At 41.2% G+C, this 25,274-nt stretch overlaps 1 protein-coding gene across 11 annotated transcripts in view; it reads left to right on the top strand.

Annotated features, from left to right (window-relative positions):
- The window catches only part of DMD (dystrophin), a 1,060,860-nt gene that overhangs the window by 984,010 nt on the left and 51,576 nt on the right, over positions 1–25,274 (top strand). For all 11 annotated transcript variants that reach the window (XM_040088691.2, XM_040088709.2, XM_040088718.2 and 8 more), the window contains 4 exons: positions 9,332–9,406; positions 17,083–17,284; positions 20,701–20,786; positions 23,307–23,464. In XM_040088691.2, coding sequence (XP_039944625.2) covers positions 9,332–9,406; positions 17,083–17,284; positions 20,701–20,786; positions 23,307–23,464 — 521 coding nt within the window. The remainder of the gene's footprint in view (positions 1–9,331; positions 9,407–17,082; positions 17,285–20,700; positions 20,787–23,306; positions 23,465–25,274) is intronic.

Raw genomic sequence — 25,274 nt, 5'->3', positions numbered from 1 at the left:
ATTATCACCTGCTAAACTCTAGTTTAGCTGCTGAAAACAGTCTAATTATGCCAGGGTAATCTATTTCAAGCAAACTCAGGTATCTCTATGGCGTTCTGCAGTTCAAGGCATGCTAAAAATATTTTAGAAAAGTGATATAAAATGAAACTACACAGTGTGAAGATTTTTTGCTTATAGTATAAGCAGTTTGGCGGCAGTTGGTTTAAAAATTAACCAGAATGCAGCTTTGTATGCCAAAAAGGGAAATAAAATGTATAAGTTGAGGCTAAACAAATGCAAAAGCAGACAAGTAGCGACTTGACATTTAATTACAACATATTGCCCCGTGTGTCTCCTTCATATTTCTGCTCTTAAAGTGAGTGTTTTAGAAGTTTCAGGACAGATGGTAATTGCACATGCAGACGTCCCTTTAATACAGGTAGGTCTTCAAACAGTTGCCTGTTAATTGAACTGCACTCTGACTCTGCAGCCGCCTTTGATCCACAGATTGCATGGTATTGCTGGTACTGTTGTTGGTCAGACCTAAAGTCCTCTTGCAACTGCTTTTCTTCTGCTAGTGCCCAGTTTCAGCCAGAGTACTCTTAAATACCAAGAAGTGAAAAGGTAACAAGGGAGAACAGTGTCTTGATAGATTCAGGTCAGCAGTTCAGAAGATGCGTGACTGCTGGAGTCAGTTTGCATTTCGTTTAACTGAGCTTTATCACTGTGAGTATCACCCAAATGTCAGGAGTTTAAGATAGCCTTGTATTTTACTGCATAAAGAAGGAACGTGTTCAGGCAGATTTATTTTCTCATTTGCTTGTGAACTTTCTTTTTCTTCTGCTATTTTCCTTTTCAGGAGCATGAAATGTCCACAAGAATAGTCCTCTATCTGAACGGTTCTGTTCCTTTCAGACTTGAGACCAAACAGTCATTAATGTGAAAGCAACACTGATTTTAGCAAAGTATGCATAATATGTATTTTTATGAGTAAACTGAGGTGTTCATATATGGGTACAAAAGAGACCAGACAAGGTGACTCTGTGTACTGCCACATGGGTGAAGTTCTGATGAATGTGCTATTGAATCGCCTGCCGATTTATTTTATTTTTGAACTGGGTGTAATCACCATTGCCTAACTCTCACACAAACTGCATAATGCAAGTATAACCCGTTTAGTCTTGAACAGAACCCTTGATGTATTTTCAGTGCTTTGCTTTGCCTCAGGTCAAAATGGTAATAATGGGATGTTTGAAGTCTTTTCAGACTGTTCAGTAATATATTATCTGAGAAGATGTTATTAAAGTCGATTTTGTATTGCATACTCATTAGGTCCTATTATTCTACCCCCCATTAGGATCCAAATTTTGTTTCTAATTCATATAAAGAAGGTAGTAAAGAGCTTAGTATGTATGCCTTTTTAAAAATATGGTAGAAAGCATGAATTTGGCAAACGGGTGAATGTAAAAATGTGAGACCAAGTACTTCAATGCTGTCAAGAGTTTTCATTTCCATTTTCCAACTCCTACACTTATCCACTATGGAATAATTCTGCTAGGTAATGTAGCTCTCTATACGTGCCAGTATATCATAATCTGCTACAGCATGCTTATGTCTAATTTAAATTCTTACAAATTACTGAAGACTTAATTTTTTTAAGAGAATGAGGAAGGGGCATCCTGGGATGAGGTAACATTTCTTACCTGCCTCTGATGCAAGAGACACTTCTCTAAGACAGCAGAGTAATATTAATCTTTACATACAAATTGTTGCATTACATTTTGCTAAAATAGATGGATTTCAAATGAGACTTACTGGTTCATTTTTCTATCTTTAGAGGTCTGGGTATTAATAAAAGTGAAGCTAAATTACTTGGGAGCATTATTTGGTACTGATAAAAGAAGGTAGCAATGTGCTGTGCCCAGTCCTGCAGTTTCTTCAGTTGGGACTGCATCAGAGACAGCAGGACGAATCTACGGGAAAAAATTATACAATATTCTTCCTATGAAAGAAGTGTTCTCAAATTCTCCTGGAGCTCATTTGCTAAAACATAGGTGGTAATAACAATACTTGTTAAATACTTAATTGAAATTATGTATGTGTATAAAAAAATTTACAACTGGTGGTTCTTTCTAACAGAGATTTTCCTTTTAAGACACTAAGTTGCTTGTTCCTGACTGCTCTTTATTATTTAAACAATATAGCATTTTATCAGTGTTAATGAAATATGTACTCAAATTGAGCAATTTTTACTCTTTAAGTTATGAGTACTTAAAGTTACATAATAAACTGTCTATATTGAGTGACTAAATTGTTTAATGTTTAGTCGAAGTGGCAGCAGGAAGTAAATGTTGGTATAGATTAAACTAAAAAAGAATCATGTAAGTCAAGAACATAGAGAAGAAATAAATGCTGAAATAGGAAAGGTAGTAAAAATCATGATATGTGAGCTTGAAAGGATCAGAAGCTGACAGACAGCCCCTGGTTTGTATTTACACCATTATGAACCACTCCTATTTTCTTCTAACTTCCTTCTGAAAAGTCTTCAAAGAATCGAGAGCTACTCCAGCTGCTTTTCTTTCCAAAATCAGTTCTTCTGCAGCAGGTTTGCTGTTTTTACACTGTTCTTTTACATTCCCCTTACATATTTTTTCATCCTTCATGATGACTCCAGGGCATCACTGGAAAGAGAATTTGTGTTGTTTCACTATCTTGGAGACCAAAGACCTTTGCAGGAGAGGAGAGACAGAAGGAACAGGAATCATAAAGTGGTCTGAGTTTGCTCAATTTTTTCAGATTATCTTCTGAGGGTGAACATTTTATGTCGGACAACTTAGCTCTGAATAGTCTAGTATTTTGCCTTTAAGCTGAGAATTACTCCAGCCTTCGCTATGATGGCCCAGGAGGACTTGGCTTGTCATGCCATACTGTTGGTGTTCCCCTCCTCCAGCCTTCCTATGTCATGTCATGTCAGTACAATTGTCCTCAAGGTGCATTAGTGTCACCATGAACAGTAATTGCAGTAGCAGGATGCAGTCAGAAATGTTTATCAATCCTAATTCACCAAGGCAAGACAAGAGGGTGAAAACCACCCTCATCCTTGCAGTGCACTGGTGACAGCTCTCCATTTAACTTAGAGGATGGGGAGTGGCTCTCTATGAAAGAACATGAAAGAAATGTCAGACTTGCTTAACACAAGGTGGGAGAATGCTGGAAGGCACCTCTGAGCTTTCAGCAGCAGCTGCTGTTGTTGGTCTTGTGGCTGACTTCTTTAGCGCAGCGGTGTGAGCTTCTAACTCCCAGTGGCCAAGGCTGACCAACTTCATCCTCCTTGGTTTGTGTGTTTTGATTTGTCCTTCTCAAGTGCTGCCTGGAGAGGCTGACCTGCCCTTGGCTGCCATTACAGTTTGTATTAGCAACTACTAATCCATGTATTTATTATGAAGTTTTTGTTCATATTCAGCTGTTTTCCATGTTTGCACCAGTAAGACCAATGCCTAGTGCACACATCAGTTGTTTGATTTCTGCTGCAATCCGGTGAGATTATCCATATGGCCTCTCTTTAAAGGTTGCTTATTCACTCATGTCCTTTTCAAGCCCATTTCAGAAAATAGGATTGCTTGGGTTCAGTCAGCCTTGGCCAGTAGTCAGTCTAGAGGAGGTCATCTTTCTGTGTGATTGAGTCCTGTGCAGCACACACCTAACAGACAGCAGATTAACTGTGGCAGAGAAGTAGAACTTAGGGGTGCAGTTAACCTGGCACCCCTTGGAAATGAAAGCACAGGTGTATTAGCATGAAGGAGGCTCTTCTGGAGAGAATGAAGGGCTGTTCTGTTGCAGAATATTACCAGTATGGGAACATTTTGCTTAAGGTAATTGTGCTCTTGGTTTGCAAATGGACACCTTTTATTATTATTTTCTGAAGCTGTTTGTAATTTATTTGTTTTAGGATTTTCCAGTATGACTGCTTCTCACCAGAGTACATCAAAAGTTTCTGAACTTTCTGGCTGCAAACTCCACTCTTATCCCAATCCCATGATGAGATTGTACCAGGTGTACATCAAATCCTGTCTTACATTTTTGTGTTTGCAGGCTGAAGAAAAGACACTCCATTCTAAAACTCCCAAAAAATCATGTCAATTGGTCTGATTACAGGGATGCTGGCACATGCTGTGGTGTTCAGCCAGTGGATCTAGATTCACTCAGTAGTGTTGTGGTGCCCTGGGTACCTCCCACTTGTTAATTTGCAGGGACACTGTTGGCTTTTTCACTCAGTTGCACAGGCCTAGTCCAACGTGCTGGGTCATTTCATGGAGAGTGGTTAAGCTGTACATAGAATAACAGTTTACTGTTATTTATTACCAAAGCAGTGTAGATGATAGCATTAATTATTGTTATAATAAAAGTCAATGGCTGAGACTCAGCTGATATTAAGCAGTGTTACTTGATTAATTCCTTTCCTTTGTGCATTTGTGTCATTTGCATTTTAAAATTACAATTCCAGAAGAAGCAATATGTGTCACTGTAGGGCACCGTTAAAAGATTGATTTACAGGTTTTGGGCAGCAGGAGGAAAGCTAGAATTCTTATCAGCTAGACAGGGAATCTCAGTTGTATTGAAACAATGTGAGCTGAAGCTTCCTGAAAAGGCAAGAGTGTCACTAATGTCTGATGAGACATGGAAAGTTTAGTGGCTGTAGAGGAATTACTGTCAATTCAGGACTGTCCAATAAAGGGTTGTTAACAACTGTTAGGAAGGCATTGTGATTCCCAAATCAGGTTATCCCCAGGCAGTGTATTTATGAACAGCCTATGAGCATGTCACAAGCTGTGGCTGAGTAAGGCTTTCAGGTTTCGAGGTGCATCACTCTAGGTTCACATTTTCTGTCCTTGCACCTGAGAGTAAAAGAAGCCGTCAGAGTACTGTAAATCTTATCAAATGAAGATGAGGATTTAACCTGATGACATCTGTTTTCTTTAAAAGAATTAAGTTATTAATTTGCTAAATTTTACTTATACCACCTGGAGCATGTAAGCTGCTCATTTCACTTAGATGATGTCCAGGCAGTGAGATAATTGCTGCCCATGGGACCAAGTGAAGGGTGTGTGTTTTACTCTCATCAATTAAAAAAGCAATTTTAATAATATTCACAATAATATAAACAAGAAGCCCCTTTATAAAGTAAGGAGGAAAGGTAGTTTCCCGGTAGAAAGGACTTCATGAAACGCCTTCGGATTACATTGGGAGAGAGATAAATGGTATGTAGAACCTTTGGTGAGAGGTAGCCTGGCCCATCCCAGTGCTTTTAAACACTTCTAAACCCAGTGAGATGACTGTCACACAGGATAGGATGATATCAAATGGAACCTCCCAGTCTCTCAGCAGAGGCAGTGGCTGTAGAGGGGGTCAGACTGTTTAAGAACCACTGAGAAAAGCGGTTATAACACCTTATTTAAAACCTGTTGTCTGGGTTATAGCTGTGACTCCTTAAGAACAGAAACAAAAACTTCCTCATGCTAGATGCTAAACCTCTTCTTAAATTGGTTATTTTAGGAAACTTACTGATTTTTTAATTGCTTTTAGTTATTTTGCAAGCCATTTTATGCAGTAAAAGCTCAAGAATATGAGAATATGTTTTTCCCCTTAATATAATGCTCATATCCCAATGTAAAATCTAGAATTTAGCAAGGGAGGATTTAAAAAAAAAAAACAAACTACAAGATTTTATTTGATTCTGTGTCAGTAGTCAGTGAGACATTTTAGCAGGTGGTTTGAATCACTGACCACTTCTCAAATGAGTGGGTTTTTTTGCTTGATTATCCACTAGCAAGAAGACCTGCATGTAATTGCAGGTGTTTCTAGAATACTTTAGAAATAGCCCTTATGGTTTGAGATTTCTCTCAGCATGCAGAATTATGCAGAAAGTGTTAGAATTTAATTATAATCTTTCCACAGTATTTCTGATTTGAGTTACTCCTATCAGCAGTCCGAGCTGAAGTACCCTTCATTAAAGCTGCATTTGTAATAAAAGCACTGGTTCTTGTTCACTGTTACCATGTTATTAGCTAGAGAAAGATATGTATATTCACTTGAACAGAGAGGTCATTCATGTCTGACTGATGGGAAAGTCATGATTTCTCTTTGCTCTGGGATGTAAATATGTCACCAAATATTCCCTCGTGATCCTTTCAGAAGAAAGTCTTTCCTTTCCAGGGGCCAGGTGACTTCTTCCACTACATTGTTGTTTCAGACCATAAACAGATTATGCTCTAGGGCATTTACATTTTTTTGTTTGGAGCTTGAAAGTTGCCTTCTGAGCAAGAAGAGGGAGTATTGATAACAACTTGCAAAAGTTTCACAATACACCAAGGGCTTTTCAGCTCTATGACCACCCCATTCAGAGGATGAGGTGGTACATACTTACTAGGAGAGGGAGGAAAGGGCTAGAGGAAAACTTGTGTGGTGCACTGAGCTCCTCAACCGGCTCCAAAATGATAAAAGCTTTGGAAACAGGGCTTAATGGCTCCTAACTGTGTGGAGGTGGAGAAAGCAACTTTTTTTTTTCCCCCCCGTTAGGATCCAGGAACAATAAAAGCAAAAACAATTTCACAGCACTGAGACGTAGGAACTACTGGTGTTTCCATAGACTTTTGGAAGGTTGCTGCTGCTTGAGCCCCCTTCCTCCCTCTTGTTGCCTCTTCCCAGCAGGAGCAGCTGGGCTGTGACCAGGCAGTGTGTCTGTCTGTGCTCCTCACTCGAGGTTCCCGCACTCGCTGGGTGACTTTGTGTCCAGCAGTCCTCAGCCCAGAGCCAAGACTCATTGCCTGGCAGTCTTGAGTTCTGTGGTTCATTTAAATGGGGTCTCATCCAGCAAGCAAAATGTTTTGAACCCAGTTAGGAGGGGCCTGGGCTCCTTTTGTTCAGCGACACATTTGTTCCAGCAGTAGCCCTGGGGGAGGAAAGACACCACTGACAGTTTCATAGGCATAGGGAGGGGAAATGCAAAATCATTAAGATCCAGTGACCTTAAGTGACTGTCACCATCTGGTAAGACAGCTGTCCATCAGGAGCATGGAGGTGGTGGCATAAGGACAGAGGTGAGCAGTTGGCACAGGGACAGTGACGGGGTGCAGGCTAATGCAGGTGACAGCAGCGAAGGTGGCAGTGGAGGTGTGTGACGGCTCAGCCTTGGCTTGCAGAGCCAAATGAGCAGTGGTGCTGCTGCTTTTCCAAAACCTGAGATGAGGGCTCCAAAAAGCACCTGGCACTGCTGCTTCGTCATTTTGAGCAGATGCTTCTTGGCAGCAGTGTCGTTAAGGTTGATGATAAATTCAGTGTGTATTACATATACAGGAAAATAGATGTAAACTGTAGCACTTCCAGGATTAACTGTCTTCACGGATTGTACTTTCTGCCTTGATCAAGGCCTGAAATATGCATATATATTTGCTCACAGTTCTGGAAATGTAAATAATAAATAGATAAGCTTTTTTCAGAACACTCAGGGAGAATTTAAGAAAGGCTTCTTCATTTTGTCAAATGCTAGCCATAATATTCTTTTACGGAATACAAATACAGATTTGCAACAAGGGTACAAAATGTAATTGAATTCGCAGTGTGTTTGTGAGAGACTGCTTTATTAATTTCCATTTAAGACAAATTAAGTCACTTTATTTAAACTTCTCACTGTATTCTACACCACATAAAGGACCTGTCAGGATGACAGTGAGAGACTGAGCTGGCAGGAGCAATACACAGAAGTGCCCATTAAAATGGTGTATGCAACAGTGCAAAGAAAAAGAAATTATATACAAAGCTGAAACTTCTGTTCTAAGACGTGTTTCGGAAACGTTCCACACAACGTTCCACAGCTTTTATTATGGTATACAAAGCTACTGAATTATCATACCTCATTCATTCAGAACAGCTTAATTAAAATTAATGTAATTGAGACTATATTCCCTCTGCTACCTATACCTGTACAGCATTATAAATGATGTTGGGATAGTTATACCCAAGCTGCCACATTTCAAACAGCTTTACAGCACCTTAGCTCGTATGCCAGCAAGGGAATGTTTTGTCTTTCCCTGTTTTTCATCATATTCTTTCTCTAAGAGTCTGTCAGACTTAGAGGAAGCTTATTGACCTAAAGGGACCTTTATTTTGAGCCCCTACATTTTTTTCCCCCAAAGTTCTTTTTATATTTACATGGTAGTTTACATTTTGTAAACACTTTCCCATCAGTAATTCCTCAGGTTCCACGGGTTTCATTAGTAAGTTAAATGCATTCAGCAGTGTTGTCAGGTGCTGAAACTGGCTGGCACAAGAAGTGTATTTCTGTTCTGGAAAACCCTTAAGTTGCAATATGCCAAACAGTCCCTTGGGGATGATCCTTATGCTGCACAGGCGTGTCTGTGCCCAGGAATTAGTTGGGTGGGTGACAGGGCCAAGGGCATGCATCTGTTTTTTCAGGGGTGGGTGGCTGCCCTGTAGCGTACGAGTGAGTCCCCTGCCACTCCTCAGTTCCCAGTGCAGCTGCTGGCAGTGCCCCTTGGGAATCAGCTTCTCTGCTCTGGTCTGGTCTGGTGTCTTTGTCCCCACAGTGTCCAGGAGGTTTTTCAAGCCGTGGTTAAACTGTTCAGTGGGGACATGTGCTGATTTTGTTAAACGAATTAGGACAGCTCTAGCAAAAGTTGAGCCAGACAATGCCTTCCCATCTGGGTGCCATTCCCTGTCTCACTGCCAGAGCCACTGGCTCCCTGCCATTTTGCAGGTGGGGACCTGGAAATTCACCTGGCTGGGAGAGCTGGCTTCTCTCCAGAAAGCCTCTACATCTCTGGGCATGGCTGGGGCCTGCTGGGATGGAAAGCACAGAAGTATAATTGGATATTTTTAATAAGTTTTTTGTTTTAGCAGTAGCTGAGAGTCACCTGTTTTTTCCTGGGCAGAGGTTTTCTGTTGGGACTGCCTGCACACAGCCTGGCTGGTGCATAAGGGGAGCGAGGAAAAGTTTCAGGGTCTTATCTCCCTCACAGCGCCTTTGGTGTGAAAAGCTCTGCAGTATTTTCAGACACACTGCTGCAGTCACTGATGATGTCCTTTCAAGTGCTCTTTAGTTCAGTGCCTTTGAACAAAAGGAAAGAACACTTAGGAGTTAGTGAGGGTTTTTGGATGTTTGGTTGTCAGGATTGGAGGGCTTTAGCTCAGTGAAATTTCTCACAAATTTATTCTCCCCTTCTGCTCTTTTAATCAACAGGTATAGTCTTGCAGTTCAACATAACAACATCTTTGTGAGTCTGGTTATTTCTAGTGTGTAAAGCTGATCCTCTATTCTCATATTGCTTTCCTACAGCTGACCTGAACAACGTCAGGTTCTCGGCGTACAGGACTGCCATGAAACTCCGCAGGCTGCAGAAAGCCCTCTGCCGTAAGTACCTCCTGGGCCTCACCCACGGCCAGGAAGGCTCTGACCAGCACACAAGTTTATTCACAGATTTCAGAAGCAGAAAAACACTCCCACACATGTCCCCAGCTCTGCCTGGTGCATGGAGACCTCTCACCTCAAGGGCCTCCTGCTGCCACCGGTTCGCGTGATCATTACAAAACCGGAGCAGCAGTTCAGAAATAAAATTGAACATACTGCACATATTTCTCATCTTTACACTCTTTAGCCAGATATTTTCACTGTGCCATGTCCTGTGTCAGTCACGGCTTTATGGCCAAAAGAAACACAGTTGTGGTGTGTTGGGAACAGTGAGAGCTGGGGTGAAATAATCGCTTCGGAGCTGGAGCTGCTAATGGTTTGTTAAGTTGAATCTTGAACCCTGAGGGGTTATTGCCTTTAAATGAGATCATCGCAGTAGACATTTTAGCTTCATTTTTTCCCCGGCTTTCGGTTGCGTTGAGGAGTCTCTCATCAGCTGTACATTAGTGATGTGCATGTTCGAACATTTTAATTCTCCCAAATGCTGTATGTTATTCTACTTTTCACTGGAATTGCATTTCCTTTTCAGCTTATCGTAACCTAAATAAGCTGTGAGCTAAATAATTCGCTCACAGTTTTCTTGATAAGTCAGTCAGTTGCCAAAGCAAGCAGTTTATTAGGCAGTCTTATTGGAAGGATTATTAAAATATTTTAACATCCACAACTTGGCATTTAATTACAGGGTTAAATTTCTGACACAGTTGCAAATGTCTCAACTGTTGATTTATCTCAAGTTGGATTTGTGCTCACATGCTTTCTGGAACTGTGTCAAACCTCGGTATTTTTGAGCATGTTTACTTTTAGGCTTTTAAGCATGGGTGAATTCTGCTAAAGTGAGCAGACAATTTCTGAATGTGTAAAAAATAGGGAAAAAGAAGGAAAAAATAAACAATAAGTGAAAAGTCTTGTAACATAATGAAAGATTTCAACATGAATGCAGTGACAAAGAAGGAATTATGATGATTAGAAGTATAAACATCTTTCCATGGTACAGCACTTCTGCCACACTCACTGTGGAAATGTGGTATAAAGTAACTGGATATGCAGTGAAAAATATTCATAATTAGTGCAGCACTGAAGGAAGCAGAATTTCTGGAATTAACTAGCTGGCACTGCATAAGTGTAACTTGTAATAGGTTTTTATGACTGAAAATGCAAAACTTTGCATCCCATTTTATCTGTATTAGAATCATTGAATATTCTGAGTTGGAAGGAACTCACAAGTATCATCCAAGTCCAACTGGGCAGGACACCCCAAGAGTCACACCATGTGCCTGAGAGCATTGCCCAGACACTTGAGCTCTCTCAGGCTGGGTGCTGTGACCACTTCCCTGGGGAGCCTGTTCCAGTGCCCAGCCACCCTCTGAGTGAAGAACCTTTTCCAGTATCCAAACTAAACCTGCCCTGACACAGCTTCAGACCATTCCCTTGGGACCTGTCACTGGTTACAGAGAGAAAAGATCAGTGCCTGCCCCTCCTCTTCCTTCCCCTGTTGAGGAAGTTGTAACTGCAGTGAGGTCTCTGCTCAGTCTCCTCCAGGCTGAACCCAGTGACCTCAGCTCCTCCTCACAGGGCTTCACCATCTCGTTGCCCTCCAAACCCTTCACCATCCTTGTTGCTCTCCTTTGGATGTTCTTTAACAGCATAATATCTTTTTTGTATTGTGGCACCCAAAACTGCCCCAGCACTGGAGGTGAGGCTGCCCCAGCCCAGAGCAGAGGGGACAATCCCCTCCCTTGCCCGGCTGGCCATGCTGGGCCTGATGCCCCCAGGACACGCTTGGCCCTCCTGGCTGCCAGGGCACTGCTGGCTCATGTTCAGCTTTCCATCCACCAGGACCCCCAGGTCCATTCCCTGGTGCTGCTTTCCAGCCTCTCGTTCCCCAGTCTGTCTGTACATCCAGGGTTGCCCCATCCCAGGTGCAGAGTCCAGCACTTTCCCTTGTTGAATTTCACATGGTTGGTGACTGCCCTGCCCTCTCATTTTGGAGGTCTCTCTGCAGGGCCTCCCTGCCTTCCAGGGAGTCAGCAGCTCCTCCCTGTTTTGTATCACCCACAAACTTGCTCAGTATCCCTTCCAGTCCTGTGTTCAAGTGCTTCATGAGGATGTTGAAGAGCACAGGGCTGAGGACGGAGCCCTGTGGAGCTCTCCTAGTGACAGCTCATCACTCTGATGTCACCCCGTTCACTGTAACCCTTTGTGCCCCATCTGTGAGTCAGCTGCTCACACATCACATGGTGTGTTCTTCCAGCTGGGGGCTGGACATTTTGTCCAGAAAGATCTCATGAGATACAGTATTGAAAGTTTTACTGAAATCCAAAAAGATTACATGAACTGGCTTCCTTTGGTCAAGTAGCTGGGTTGCTATATCATAAAGTACTGAAATGGCCTGCCCAAGGAGGTGCTGGGGTCACCGTCCCTGGATGTGTTTAAAAAAAGACTGGATGTGGCACTCAGTGCCATTGTTTAGTTGAAGTGTTAGGGCATGGGTTGGACTCAATGATCTTGTAGGTTTCTTCCAACCTAGTGATTCTGTGAAAAGGAAATGAAACTTATTAAGTAGGACTTTCACCTCACAAACCTGTGCTGGCTGTGACTGTGGTTCTTCAGGTGTTTTTCAATAACTACCGTTTCAATTCCTACCGTTAAGTAATTCTGGACTCATCTTGGACTTTTGCATTGGGTTTGTGTGGCCAGGTTTTGGTAGCAGATGTCTCCAGGGGTGGTTTCTCTAAGAAGCTGTTAGAAATTTACCCCATGTCTGACAGAACCAATGCCAGCCAGCTCCAAGACAGACCTGCTGCTGGCCGAGGCCAAGCCCATCAGAGGCAGTGGTAGTGCCTGTGGGATAATGTAGTTGAGAAGGGTGAGGGAGAAAAACTGTTGCACAACAGCAGCTGGGAAAGAGGAGGGTAAATATTTGAGAGAAACAACGCTGCACACACCAAGGTCAGTGCAGAAGGAGGGGGAGGAGATGCTCCAGGCACCAGAGCTGAGATTGCTCTGCAGCGTAAGGAGAAGCCCATGGTGAGGCAGCTGTGCCCATGCTGCCCATAGAGCTCCACAGCAGAGCAAAGATCCACCTGCAGCCTCTGGAGCACCCCGTGCCAGAGCAGGTGGGTGCCTGAAGGAGGCTGTGACCCATGTGAAGCCCACGCCAGAGCAGGCTCATGGCAGCAATTGTGAACTCTTGGAGAGAAGCCCGCACTGGAGCAGGTTTGCTGGCAGCACTGTCTGTTCCCGAAGGACTGCATCCTGTGGGAGGGATCCACTCTGGAGCAGTTTGTGAAGAACTGCAGCCAGTGAGAAGAACTTGCGTTGGAGCGGTTTGTAGAGGACTGTCTCCAGCGGGAGACTGCACACGGAGCAGGGGTGGAGTGTGAGGAATCCTCCCACTGAGGAGAAAGCAGCAGCAGAAACAACATGTGATGAATTGATTGCAGCCCCCTTTCCCCTGCTGCTGCTGCAGGGGAGGAGGTAGAGAATTTGGGAGTGAAGTTGACCCTGGGAAGAAGGGAGGAGTTGAGGAGTTGTTTTAAGATTTATTACTCATTATCCTCCTCAGATTTGATTGGTAATGAATTCAGTTGATTCTCCCGAGTCGGGTCTGTTTTGCCTGTTTCAGTAACTCGTGAGGGGTCTCTCCCTGTCCTTATTTCGACCTGTGAGCCTTTCTGTGTATTTTCCCTCCCCTGTCCAGCTGAGCAAGCTGAAGTCAGATAATCTCTTGAGGTTACATTTAGGTAAATTTTCAGAGAATTGATGCTCTCAGAGACATGAAGTGGCGCTTACACTGATTACTCTAGCACATTCTTCATACTTGTATCTAAGGAGAAGTATTTAAGGAATTTGGTTAGCAGGCTTTGTTCTCACAAATATTTTTGCCTGGAGACACCATCATTGTATTTGTGTATTCTATCATTTCAGTGTCGCTTGTGAACTCAGTTCAATTAGGTTTTTTTTCAAAACCTCAACTCATTACAAAATTATTTTTCTGCATTTTGGCAATAGTAGAATTAAAGCACAGTGCTGGGTTTCAGGGCTCCTGTGCAAAGCCAAAATCCCACTTGCAGTAGGTGCTGCTTTCAGCTCTTCTCATTTCTGTTTTAAAACTGCATGAGTTTTTATATAAATCTCCATATATGCCTATATATATTTATCTATATATCTTCTTTTCTGCAAACTTCATAGAAAACAGCAATTTTGTCTACTGGGGAGTACTTTAAAAATGTGTTTTTAATAGAAGGCCTGCAGAAGTAAAGGTACAGCCTACTTCTCAGTGGCAAGAATAGAAACTCTTTAAAAAGGGAGCTGTACTTTAGTTCTTTCAGTTCATAAATCAGCCTAATGAACATTAAGACACTAGGATATTAAACCTAAAGAAGAATGTGGAAAATAGCAGTCCTTAACAAATAAATGCTTATACGTTAGGTTATCTAGTGTGTGGCTTTATCATTTCAGCCTTCAAAATTGTTGTGAGCATGCCAGGTGTAACTATTGCTCCAGGATTTTTTAAATGTATGGATTCCTTTGATAATCACATCAAAGCATGATGGCTTTCATGTTTTGCTACTTTTAAAAGATCTGATCTTCAAGTGCAAACCGCATCAGGACATTGTGATATCAATAAAACGAGATGTATTCACTAACTTTTCTTGGAAAGGCAGCAAAAGAGAATATTCAAGAACTTCTGCTAGGGGTCTTTTTTCCTTTAATTGTATGCAGAGTAGATTAAATATTTTTTTTAATGTGTCAGCCAACAACAGCAGGTTACAGAGGAGATGATCTTGCATTCTGGGAGGACCGTTCATACTTTTTATTGCCAGCCATATGTTGAGTTTTCCCTAAGTTCTGTTTGTGACCTCTAGAGTGTACTTTCTCCTGCCTGTTAATTGTCACTTCTGTCCTTCAACTGGTTACTTATTCCATGTTGTTGTTTATACTTTTCCTGCAATCTGGCAGTGTCTAGTTGAAAACATCCTAACCTTTTCTCTATTGCCTTAGAGGCCAAAGAAATATTTATATAAATGACTTAGACTTCAAAGTAAGTTGGAAGCCACCGCTCACACAGATTTTGGAGTCAGTTTTGGAATTTTAAATAAAAAATATAAAAGAGTGGCAGAGAACCCACAAGAAGTGCAAAGCATAAAATGTTGTGGTTTATTTCAAGTAAAGCTTTTCAAATCACTGTGTGGTGCCAAATACTCAGTTCTTCAATACATATCTGACTGTGGAGCTTGTCTTGTGCAAGTTGGTCATTCACAGGACCTCTGTATCTGCTTGTAGGAAAGAAATATGCAGTTCTGTGCTCTGGAAGAGGACCCCACACACGCATTTCTTAAGTCTTGGTGGGAAAGATGAAGGAGGATCTTAATGTGATGAGGGCCAGAGCCTTCCTTTTTCCCACAGAAAGAGGTTCCCCTAAAGCAGAATGTGTTGGCAAGCGCTTTTTGCTTGTTAGGAGATGATTGTGTGTTACAAACTTGGGGATAGGACAGGAGGTTGATGAAGAGTGGGCTGAAAGGCTTTTCAGAATATGCTGCTTATTAACAGGAGAAGCTTTCACAAAGTGGAATGACCCATGTTTAGCAGTAGCTGCATATATAATTATGCTGCCACTCAGACGCCTGAGGGGTTCATTTAATTACCGTTGATTCGTAGTCTCAGAGGAACTGAGAGTTCAGCCTGAAGCTCGGAGCTATAGGTGTTGTGAGGGTTGTGCTCTATTTTCAATTTGACTAATGAATTCTTAGAAGAAAAACATCTTTCTGAGACACTCAGGAACAGTTCTGATGCTTTTGCAGGATGTAACACTGACCTGAGCACAGCTATCTTTTTTATCCTAGTAGTTTAAACATAATGTTCCAAAATACTTTATTTTAATAAACATCTATAAGCTAATGTGAAAAAAATTAAAACTCCAATAAAACCCTGCACAAAATCATGGAGTCAAAGTTAAATCTCTTGGTGTAATAATAGGGATAGTATTCCAAGGTTTCCTTATTCACTCTAGCGCTAGGTATGTTAGGCCCAGAGGACAAAATTTTCAGAAGTGCTTAAGGGATTTAGTAGCAGAAGTAAGTCCCTATTGATTTCCAATGAAATGTATACTCTTGAAATTCTTCTGGCAATTACAAAATCCCAGTGTACTGTCCAAGCAGCATTGCGAACCAGCCCTGTGGGCAGCTAAAGCATTTCTCATCTCCCACTAGGATATCAAAGGGGCAGTTTCATCCTGGGTAAAATAGGATACTCAAGTGTGAATTTGCCAAATGGACCCTTAAACAGGATCCAGTTCTAAAAAAATTCCTGTATGGTGTTCTGCATTTAGCCTCTGCTCGTTAGAGAGTTGGGTTTTTTTGGCATCATGAAGAGATGCTGCTTACCAGAACTGAAGAAAGCACATTTTTTATTCCAATGAGAGAAAAACTGGTCTTGCAGTTGAATCAGTTCATTTTCCAGTTTTGTGAAGAATTTCCTGGATGATTTTGGGCAGTTAATTTTGGACCAGGTACTACTCCCTTGGGTCGTATTGCATCGTGCTGCACTTTGTGACTGCTCATGGTATGAGCAGGATTAACAGCATCTGGGCTTTAGCATCCCCATTGCTCACATCCTGGAAATTCACTGCAAGGAGTTACAAAGTGTTTCCCTGTGGCAGCCGGAAGGTCATCATCAAGCATCTCATCTTTCTGATTTCCTTTGTTCTTATTCCTACCTCACTTTGTAAACCAACATCCCATAATTTTGTGTGCCCTAAGTGTCGTGCTAGTTGGTGATGTTAGTTTGCAGAGGTTAAGAGCTGAGACATCCTCATTTCAAAATGCAACTGACTTAAATTGGAACAAAAATCATTTTTTTAAATGTCTGTGACAAAAAACTCTTTTGCATGTTGACTAATAAGTTTAAACATGTCTTACTCTGTAATACCATAAAGGTACTTATAAATATAAATGCTCTTCGGAATTAAAAATGGATACATTTAATTAGTAAATATTGAAACGGGGCATTTAGTATTTCCAGAACCTTCTTTTTACTGTCCTCACTAGAGGAAAAGTTTCAGAGAGGTTAATCACAGTTCAGCTCTGATTTGTTTGCATATTCCTTTTGGAGTTTGGTTCGGTTAAGATTGCTCGACTTGTCTAAGAAATGGGCAACGCATCTCAGGAAAGATGATGACCTGTGCTATGGTGAGAACACATTTGGTGAATGCAGTAATCAAATATTTGCCTGTCTATCTGTAGGAACATAAAGCATGAAATACATATTTTTTACTTGCACAGTAATTTGTGTGTAATATTTCTACAGGACCCAAGAGCATAAGAAGTACTTTAGGGCTAAAAATGAAACAGATACACACTGGTCTCTAAGGCCACAGCTAAATAACATTGCATCTGTAGGAGTCCTGAAGCCAGTCTTGCATCTGTAGGAGTCCTGAAGCCAGTCTTGCATCTGTAGGAGTCCTGAAGCCAGTCTTGCATGTGACTTTCAGAGGATATTTTACATCCTCTGGCCGGGTGCATAAGCCAAGCACAGTGCTCTATTTACTTTTTGGATGTGGGTAATACAACCACTGTTTCTCTTCCGTCTTTATGGTTGTGTATTTTTTATTGCAACAGTGGATCTGCTGAGTCTGTCTGCTGCATGTGATGCCTTGGACCAGCACAACCTCAAACAGAACGACCAGCCAATGGATATTCTGCAGATCATTAACTGCCTGACCACCATTTACGATCGACTGGAGCAAGAGCACAATAACCTGGTCAACGTTCCCCTTTGCGTGGACATGTGCCTCAACTGGCTTCTGAATGTCTACGACACGTATGTGTGGGGGGCTCAGGACATGGGAAAGCTCCAGAAGCGTTCCCAGTAGCAGGAGGGGAGGGGGAAGGTGTATTGAGCTGTTTGCCTCGTTACAGCGTGGGTGGCTTGGAGCTAAAAAAAAAAAAAAAGGGTAGTTGAAGAGGAAGTTTAATAAACCTAATGGTTTAATGGCTGCATTTAGCTGAATCAATGCAGCCCTTGGTTAGGCATACTGTCCTGGATTTACTAAGCTATGCAATGAGAGAGCTGGAAAACAACTTTTTAAGCTGATTTTTCTGTTTAGACCAATTCTGTGACTGCATGCCTGTCCACAGCAGGTCATGATTTTTCATGGCTTTTCAATTTATTTTGATAAAGAAATTCAAGGGAATTATCAAGAAGCAATAGAAACCATATAAACTCTTGCCTGTTTGTACCTCTGAATGTCAAACCTTTTCAAATATCTCAATTTTCTATAGCTTTCAATCTGTCATTCTTCTTCAAAGATGGAAGAGGGTCATCTCTTGTCTAATGTGCTTACAGCCCTTAGCTGTAGGAAGATTTGAGAATTACTTAATTCAATACTTAATTTTAAAAAATGTACCCATCAGTATAAACAGAACAGACTAAATATACCTGAAGAAAATATGTGGGTATTCCTTTTAAGTGGGTTAATAATGCTGCCCATGATGCATAGGCAAATTCCAACATATGTTTGTAGGCTCATTTCAGAATAAGCCATTATATTTGTATTTGGTGAACTTAATTTTTAAAAAGTCAGTGGAAGTATTTTATTTGTGTTTTTAAGGTTTTTATCAGCCACTTTCAGGCAGACATGCTCATTACTGTGGCAGAATAAACATTTACTTATAGAATTGGAAGGTCATGGGATGATTACTGTATTTCCATTGACATTTTGAACCATTGTTCAAACTGTCAATAAAAACATTCATAATTATTGTTATAGAGCCATAATATTGTTCTTCCATCCACCCTTTGTCACAGCAGTGAAGCTTTTGCTATCACCTGTAAAAAAAAAAAAGTACAGACTTGTACAGATCATGTCTTCCTGAAGGATCACCTCCAACATCCCCTGCAGCAGCTGCAGTATCCTATGAAGTGGATTACCCAGATTACATAATATTTCTCTTAGCTTACCAGTACTAGGGAATGGGGCTATATTCATTCAAGAGCCAAGTTTTATTTGTTTAATCTGCTTTGGCTTTCACAGAACAGTGATCCACTTCTTAGTTACCATGAACCATAAATAACATCTAGACAAAGGCTCCCAGTTACTGAAAACAAAACATGTGCTAGGGATATTAATATTTATCAGTCACATAAGAGGCAGAGAGGGAGCTAAAGGTGATTTCACAGGCTGCTCCTAAGCTGGACTGTCCAGTTTAGGTGTGACATATGCACTAGCCATGTCCAGTCTAACTTTCTTTATGGTGCACTGCACTGCAAGTACAACATTAGAAATTATAATTATCTGCCTCCAGGCAATTCCCTAGGTATGCTGGGGAGCTGCATATTGCAGGGCACAATGGAACACAGAGGTGTTTTATGTGTGAGGAAAGCTTGTAGCTATTTTACCAAAATTCAGGTTTGAATTACACTGGTAAGAGAAGTGACCTTGGGGTTACATGTGTTTAGTTTTCATTGTAAACTTAATAGGCAGAGATCAACCGAAGTGCACAGTGCTACAGAAGAGATTTAATTAAATGTACTGCATCTTTACTTTTCTTATAATTGAAACCTGTCATTTGAAAAGATATTAATCAAATTCACAGTCAATGGCTGATCTAATTATGGGTACAGCTCTACAAATCCAGCACATTTCAGATTTGTTTTAATTGATCAGTCACTCATGCTCATTTGCAGTAGCATGCTAAATTATTGGTTTGACTTGGGAGGAGAGGAGAGTGAACTGAACAACTCATGATTCGTACAAGTTTCAATTTAATTGCCTTGCAGAGCAATCATTATTCTATATTCTTCTCTTGTATAATTTGTATGACTCTGGTATTCGTCAGGAGGAGTTTCTCAGGGCACAGATGATAATTAATTTGGAAAAGATTTGAGGGAGAGTAGTAAGAGGACCAGAGTGTGAAAAGCATAGGTAAACTACAAATGCTTATTCGTGATGAAAAACGCAAGATTCTTTAATAAAAAGCTGCAAATGCTAGATTTGGCTTTGTCCACAGGTTTCTGTCTGTGCCTTTCATGGGGTTTGCAGGGGAGATGTGTGGGTAAATGAGCACCGCTGGCTCCTCAGCTCTTTCGTAGGGTTAAAAAGACCGCATACATCTTTGCCTGTGGTGCAGCCTGATGCATGACTGGCCTGCCTCTACATGATTTATCTTACTCCCAGTGGGAGCCTTACTGGTGATGCTTCAAAGATGTTGATAAGGCTCTGCTTCAGAAATGTTGGGTTCAGGCATTAGCTTCCTGTTTTGTGTATGCCTTCGTTCGTAATAGATGTTACACGCTTGAAATGCTATCAGAAACAAAAGTCTCAGGGGGGAAGCCAGCAACTGGAAGTAAATTGAGTTAAAGCCGATGACTGAGAGAAGATGTGAAGGTTTGTCGCTGCGTCGCCTGCAGCTCAGAGGAGGATGTTGTTCTTGCTGTCACATTAGAAAGCAAAAGTAGTAGCGTGGGCATGTTACAAGGCAGGAGTGAGCGTGAGGGGGAGGCTGACAGGCAGCAGGGCTGGCTGGTTGGAGTGTCCCAGCCCCTTGGCACTGCACCAGGAGAGGGTTGAGCACTGCGAGGAGGAGCTCGGAAACCACACCAAGATGTTAATGGCATAACTGTACAGCCTGCCTGCCTTGCCATGATTTCTAGGCAGGCTTTATCTTTCACCTGAACATATTACAAGTGTCTCTGTCGCTGCACACTGCTGGCAGGGGCTGCTTTTTCGTGCTCGGCTTCCTGTTGCCTTTTCAGGCAAGTCAGGGCATGGCTGAGAGACAGTAAGCAAAGACTTTCTAAAAACGACTGCTGCGTGGGATTTCTGGTGGAAGTAAAGCTGTATTGTCTTTGGCAAAGGGACTGGTTTGTTGCTCTCTCAGGGAACTCATCTCCTCTGAGAATCACTCAGCAGCAGTTCATAGAGAAGCCTGTTCAGGAAAGCGTAGGGTAAAGACCTTTTACTCACTTTTTTCCTAAATAAAGGAGGCGAGGAATTACTACTGATCGAGACCATTTCGGGTAGAATTGATACAACAGCACAATGCAGTTCAGCTATACCTGTGAAGCCACAGCAATGTTTTATTTTTCATTTCTAGCTTAACTAATAACCATCCAGCTCGAGTGTTCGCTGTGAGATTTAATTTATGAGGATTACAGTACTGCAGTGAACTTGGTTATAGGAAGCAAATGATGACATGGATGGATTGTATTATCAGCCAATGTTTCTCTTCCATTAGGGGTCGAACAGGAAGGATCCGTGTCTTATCTTTCAAAACTGGTGTCGTATCCCTTTGTAAAGCACACCTGGAAGACAAGTATAGATGTAAGTTGATGTAATTGTTTTGGGTTTACCTTATGCTTGTGTGCCTGTTTTATTCCCCCTGTTTATTTATTGAATAAACATTTAAATTGCATGCAGACACATTATTCTAGATACTGCAGATGCAAAGTGTGTTAATTTGTTTCATCTTGTACTTTTAAGTTATTTATTCTCTAGGTTTAGGTAATTTAGCACTGCGGTTGCCGAACATTTTTGATCATACCCCTCCCATCAGAAAAAGTTTTGACCGTGCACCTCCAATAGATGCTAGGAAGGATATGATAAAGATTAAATAAACACTATTTTGAAATTTTCAATTGAATCTATTATCTGTACAAAAAGTATTTCTTTACTGCACCCTAATGGATTGTCTTGCACACTCCCTGAGGCACAAGAACCCCTTTGGAGACCACTGGTTCAGCACACCTTTATACACAAAAAATGCATGTCTACAGGACACTTGAATTACACTATTTTCAAATACATTAACTTATTTTAAAATGATTCCCACATTGGGGTCAGTCTTCTTATGTACATTGTGTTTAAATATAGTTGCTACCTTTAAACAAATAAATTTTAATGAATAAATATTAAAGGTGTGCAAATTTTGCGTATTTTAAGAGAAGAAATACTTGAAAAAACTCCACTTGCAGTCTTAGTTTTGCCTGACTAATGAGTCAGTTCGCTAATGAGATTAGGATCCAGAAAAGAACTACTGATAAATGTAGTTCTCAAGAGTAACTTTCTTGTTGAATTAACTGTTGTCACTCATTCATATAGTTAAAAATACCACTGAAAATCCAACCTTTAGGGTTTGACCAAGTACCATAGCAGTTCTTCATAGCTGTTATCATTTTATTCTCTACTAATACAAGCTGAAGAACTCTAAGGAGAAAATAGACAGTACCAACAGTGGGGTCTGTGCATGACAGTGTGCAATTGGATCAGATTTTCGGGCAATCACAATGTATGTCACAGTTTAGATTTCTAGATGTTTCATGTGAGTATTAAGAAAAAGTATTCAGAAAATCTTTTTAGAAAAATACTCATTACAAATATTTTTCAAAATGATATTTCACCAAAGATTATCAAAATGATAAAGGAAAACATTTATTCATATTTTAGATTCTCCTGCAGTGTGTGTGCACAGTGATGCATAACCAACCCATTAAGTGTCCTATAACCTTGCTGAGGACACAATGTTTTCATGACAGGGATATTGAAAGCTGAATAGCTGTGGGAGGGGAAGGAGTTGTGTCTGTCATGCTGTGATCTGCTTTGCCATCCAGGCTGAGGTCGTCCTGCAGTTCCATTAGTATTGCTGCAAGTGTGCAATGACTTGCAGCCCTTACAATTGTTGGTCTCATTTGTGCAGCAGAGCAGAGTTGGTTGTGCTAGAGCATGAGTCTTAAGGCTTGCAGAGGTGATGGAAGCATTCATCTCAGAATTATTCATTATAAAACTAGACTTTGCGGGAGTGAAATTCATGTAATTAAAAAATAATCCTTTCTCTAGCTGTTCTTTTATTCCTTTGGAAGAAAACAGGTGTGAAAGCAGTGCTAGGAAAGTTATCTCAAGCAGTGCTGAAGCACCTTTATAATTCTATTCCTGGTGTTGGGTAAAATATTAAAGTGACTCCAAAAAAAGAGCATTATTCTATTCTAGTCTTATTTTGCTTGCTCTTTTTTTTTTTTTTTTTTTTTTTACTGTTGAAAAGTAAGAATTTATTCAGGTAACTGTCAACAGAGATGTTGCCAAATAAATATTTCATTTCATGATAACCTGTTTTTTCTTTTTATTATGAATTCTCTAACCTCCTCAATATATATGTAGTATATCTAATTCCCACCAAATTAAATTGAGCCTTTGAAGGGATGATAATTCTCGCCTGTAAGGATTCTTTTCTAGAATGATACAATAACAGAACGTGGCTTCAAGTGATGTTTCTCTTCAGAAGCGAAAAATTAATAGGATATTAAAATTTCTGATGGATGGCAGGTTTTGCCATACTGTATTTTTTTTATTTTATTTTTTAAGTTCTCTTGAATTAAAAGATTATCATATATCATAATCAGGGAGATTTTGTTTATCATTTTAACTCATCTGGAAGAGAAATCAATTCTCTAAGTTGTATGTTGATTGCTAAGCCTTGAAAAGGTGTATGAAGTTATTTTACCATTAAACATTATTTTTGAGACATCTGTGTTGTGGCTTGAACACCCTGCTGTTTAGTTAGCTGTGTTATAGACTCACTGCTTCTATTATCAGTAATGACACAGGTGCTGTGTTAGAGTGGCCTTTCTTCCTAGGTACAAGCCACTATTAAAAATCACCACTAGACTCGCATTTCACAGAAAAACCCCAGTGTTAATGGGAGTAGAAGCAGCCAGACAGTCGTATTTGTGTTCGTGTCCTCCAAGGCTGTTGACCGCACCCACGAGCCTTGGAAACGACGCAGATCTGGGCTACCTGCCACATCCTGTTAGCGATGCTTGACCTCTGGTGTCCTTCTCCTTCCTCCAGACCTGTTCAAACAAGTGGCAAGTTCCACTGGCTTCTGTGACCAGCGCCGGCTGGGGCTGCTGCTGCACGACTCCATCCAGATCCCCCGGCAGCTGGGGGAGGTGGCCTCCTTCGGGGGCAGCAACATCGAGCCGAGCGTCAGGAGCTGCTTCCAGTTTGTAAGTTCGCGTTTTGCTGGCTCTCAGTTTTCCAGCTGGTATTCTGCGTTGAGCTCGCCTGTACTTGGGAGGAGGATTGAGAACCTGGGATGAGGATGAGGGTACTGTGGGTCGTGTGATGTAGAGGCCACTGCGTATTAAAGTGTTCCTTTGATGAGGTGTATTTGAATTAGCTCGGAGAGCAGATAATTGTCTTCGGGGCTTCTGTTGGAACTGAACCCTGCCAACAGTGTAAGTCTTTGTTGTGGCAGCTCCTGGCTTTGCAGTTTCCTATTGCCCAGAAGTCGATAAGTGTTTATTGCTGCTGTGTGGGTGAACAGCAGTGGTTTGTCTGAATTTTGGGCGTGTACATGCCAGTGACAGCCAGGTGCCCAGGGGAGCGATAGGCGACTGCCTGCGGGGCTGTCTAGGGGCAAGGAGTGCTCAGTGAGCTCCTTCCACTCCTTGAATGGGTAATACCAGTTTTCTTTCAAAGAGTACTGAAAGAATTCCTGTCCTGTCTTTTGAGGAATACACAGCAAACTGGAGGCTCTTTTTCAAATTTGTAAATTATTTAATCTGGGGAAGAAGAGAGTTAAGAGAATTATTCATCCTCATCATAACTAGCAGCAGAATGCACAAGATGAGGACAGCTGCTTAATGAAAAGGTAGAGGAGGGGAGGTAATGTATGGTCTGTGATTAACTCTAAATGCATCTTCTACATTACAATGGAAGAAAGCTCTTTTCCCATCTCCTCAATGTCCCTGAGGGATTTTTTTGTTTGCTTGGGGAAGGGGGGAGTTTGCTTTTTTGCCTGCTGCTCAACTTTCATTGTGTAGTAGTTTCAGTCCTGTAGTAAGCAAAACACATCAAGTGTTTTCAATGAATATTAATGCTTGGAAGTAGACTGCTTACACACAATGACTATGAGAAGAATCTAATTCTAAAATCCCCACAAACTTCTGTTGTGATGGGACATTTGCTTTCTGTATTTTTGACATTTCTTTTGACAGATTACTTCTACAGGATTTACGTTTTACTGTTTCTGTCATTCATGGCTTGACCTTTTATTATTCTAATCTGTGTTTGGTGCCATTTCAGAATGAGTGTTTTACAGGGCTGTGTCCTGGGTGGATAACCCATGCTCGTAAACTGTGCACAGTAAGGTTGATAGCTCTGTTAGACTCTGCTGGTGCTTTCAAGCCTTGTTGGGCTTTCAAGTGACACCAACACTAAATGATTGTGCAGCAAATCCATGGTAAAAAATTTATAGAAATGACATTGCTCAGAAATTAGGACTCCCCAGATTCTGTTGTTTTCCCAAGTGAATGTCAAGGGCACTTTAGAACACCATTGGAAAACTGATAAGGAAAGTGACCTCAGAATCAGGCAAAACCATAGGTTTGTTTAAAGAGGGCTGCCATTCTGTGTGTTTACACTTGGAATAAAACAATATGAAATCACAGTGATGAAACACACCAATCTAATTTTTTTTCAAAGTAGGAAGAAGGCTCTTGGAGATGGTTCTTTGCAGGTGTGGGAGTTGGACTCAATGATTCTTGTGGACTCCTTCCAACTCAGCTTCTTCTGTGATTCTGTGATTTTGTGATAACTGTTTATTTGAACAAACTGAGTTAGCAACGTTATTAGAAATTAAGACATGCCAGCAGGCTGAATGTTATACTCCATCAAGTTTCTGGCATTTCTAGGAACAGCCCAAGCACAGCTGGACAAAACCTTTGGCATGCTCAGAAATCAGAACATCAGAAAACCTGAGGTTTCATTCTCTTATCTGCACTGAAAAATAGATTTTCTCCTTCCTAGCAATAG

The sequence above is a fragment of the Hirundo rustica genome, chromosome 2 (genome assembly GCF_015227805.2).
Source record: "Hirundo rustica isolate bHirRus1 chromosome 2, bHirRus1.pri.v3, whole genome shotgun sequence".
NCBI lineage: Eukaryota > Metazoa > Chordata > Aves > Passeriformes > Hirundinidae > Hirundo > Hirundo rustica.
This window is presented reverse-complemented; position numbering and strand designations above follow the sequence as displayed.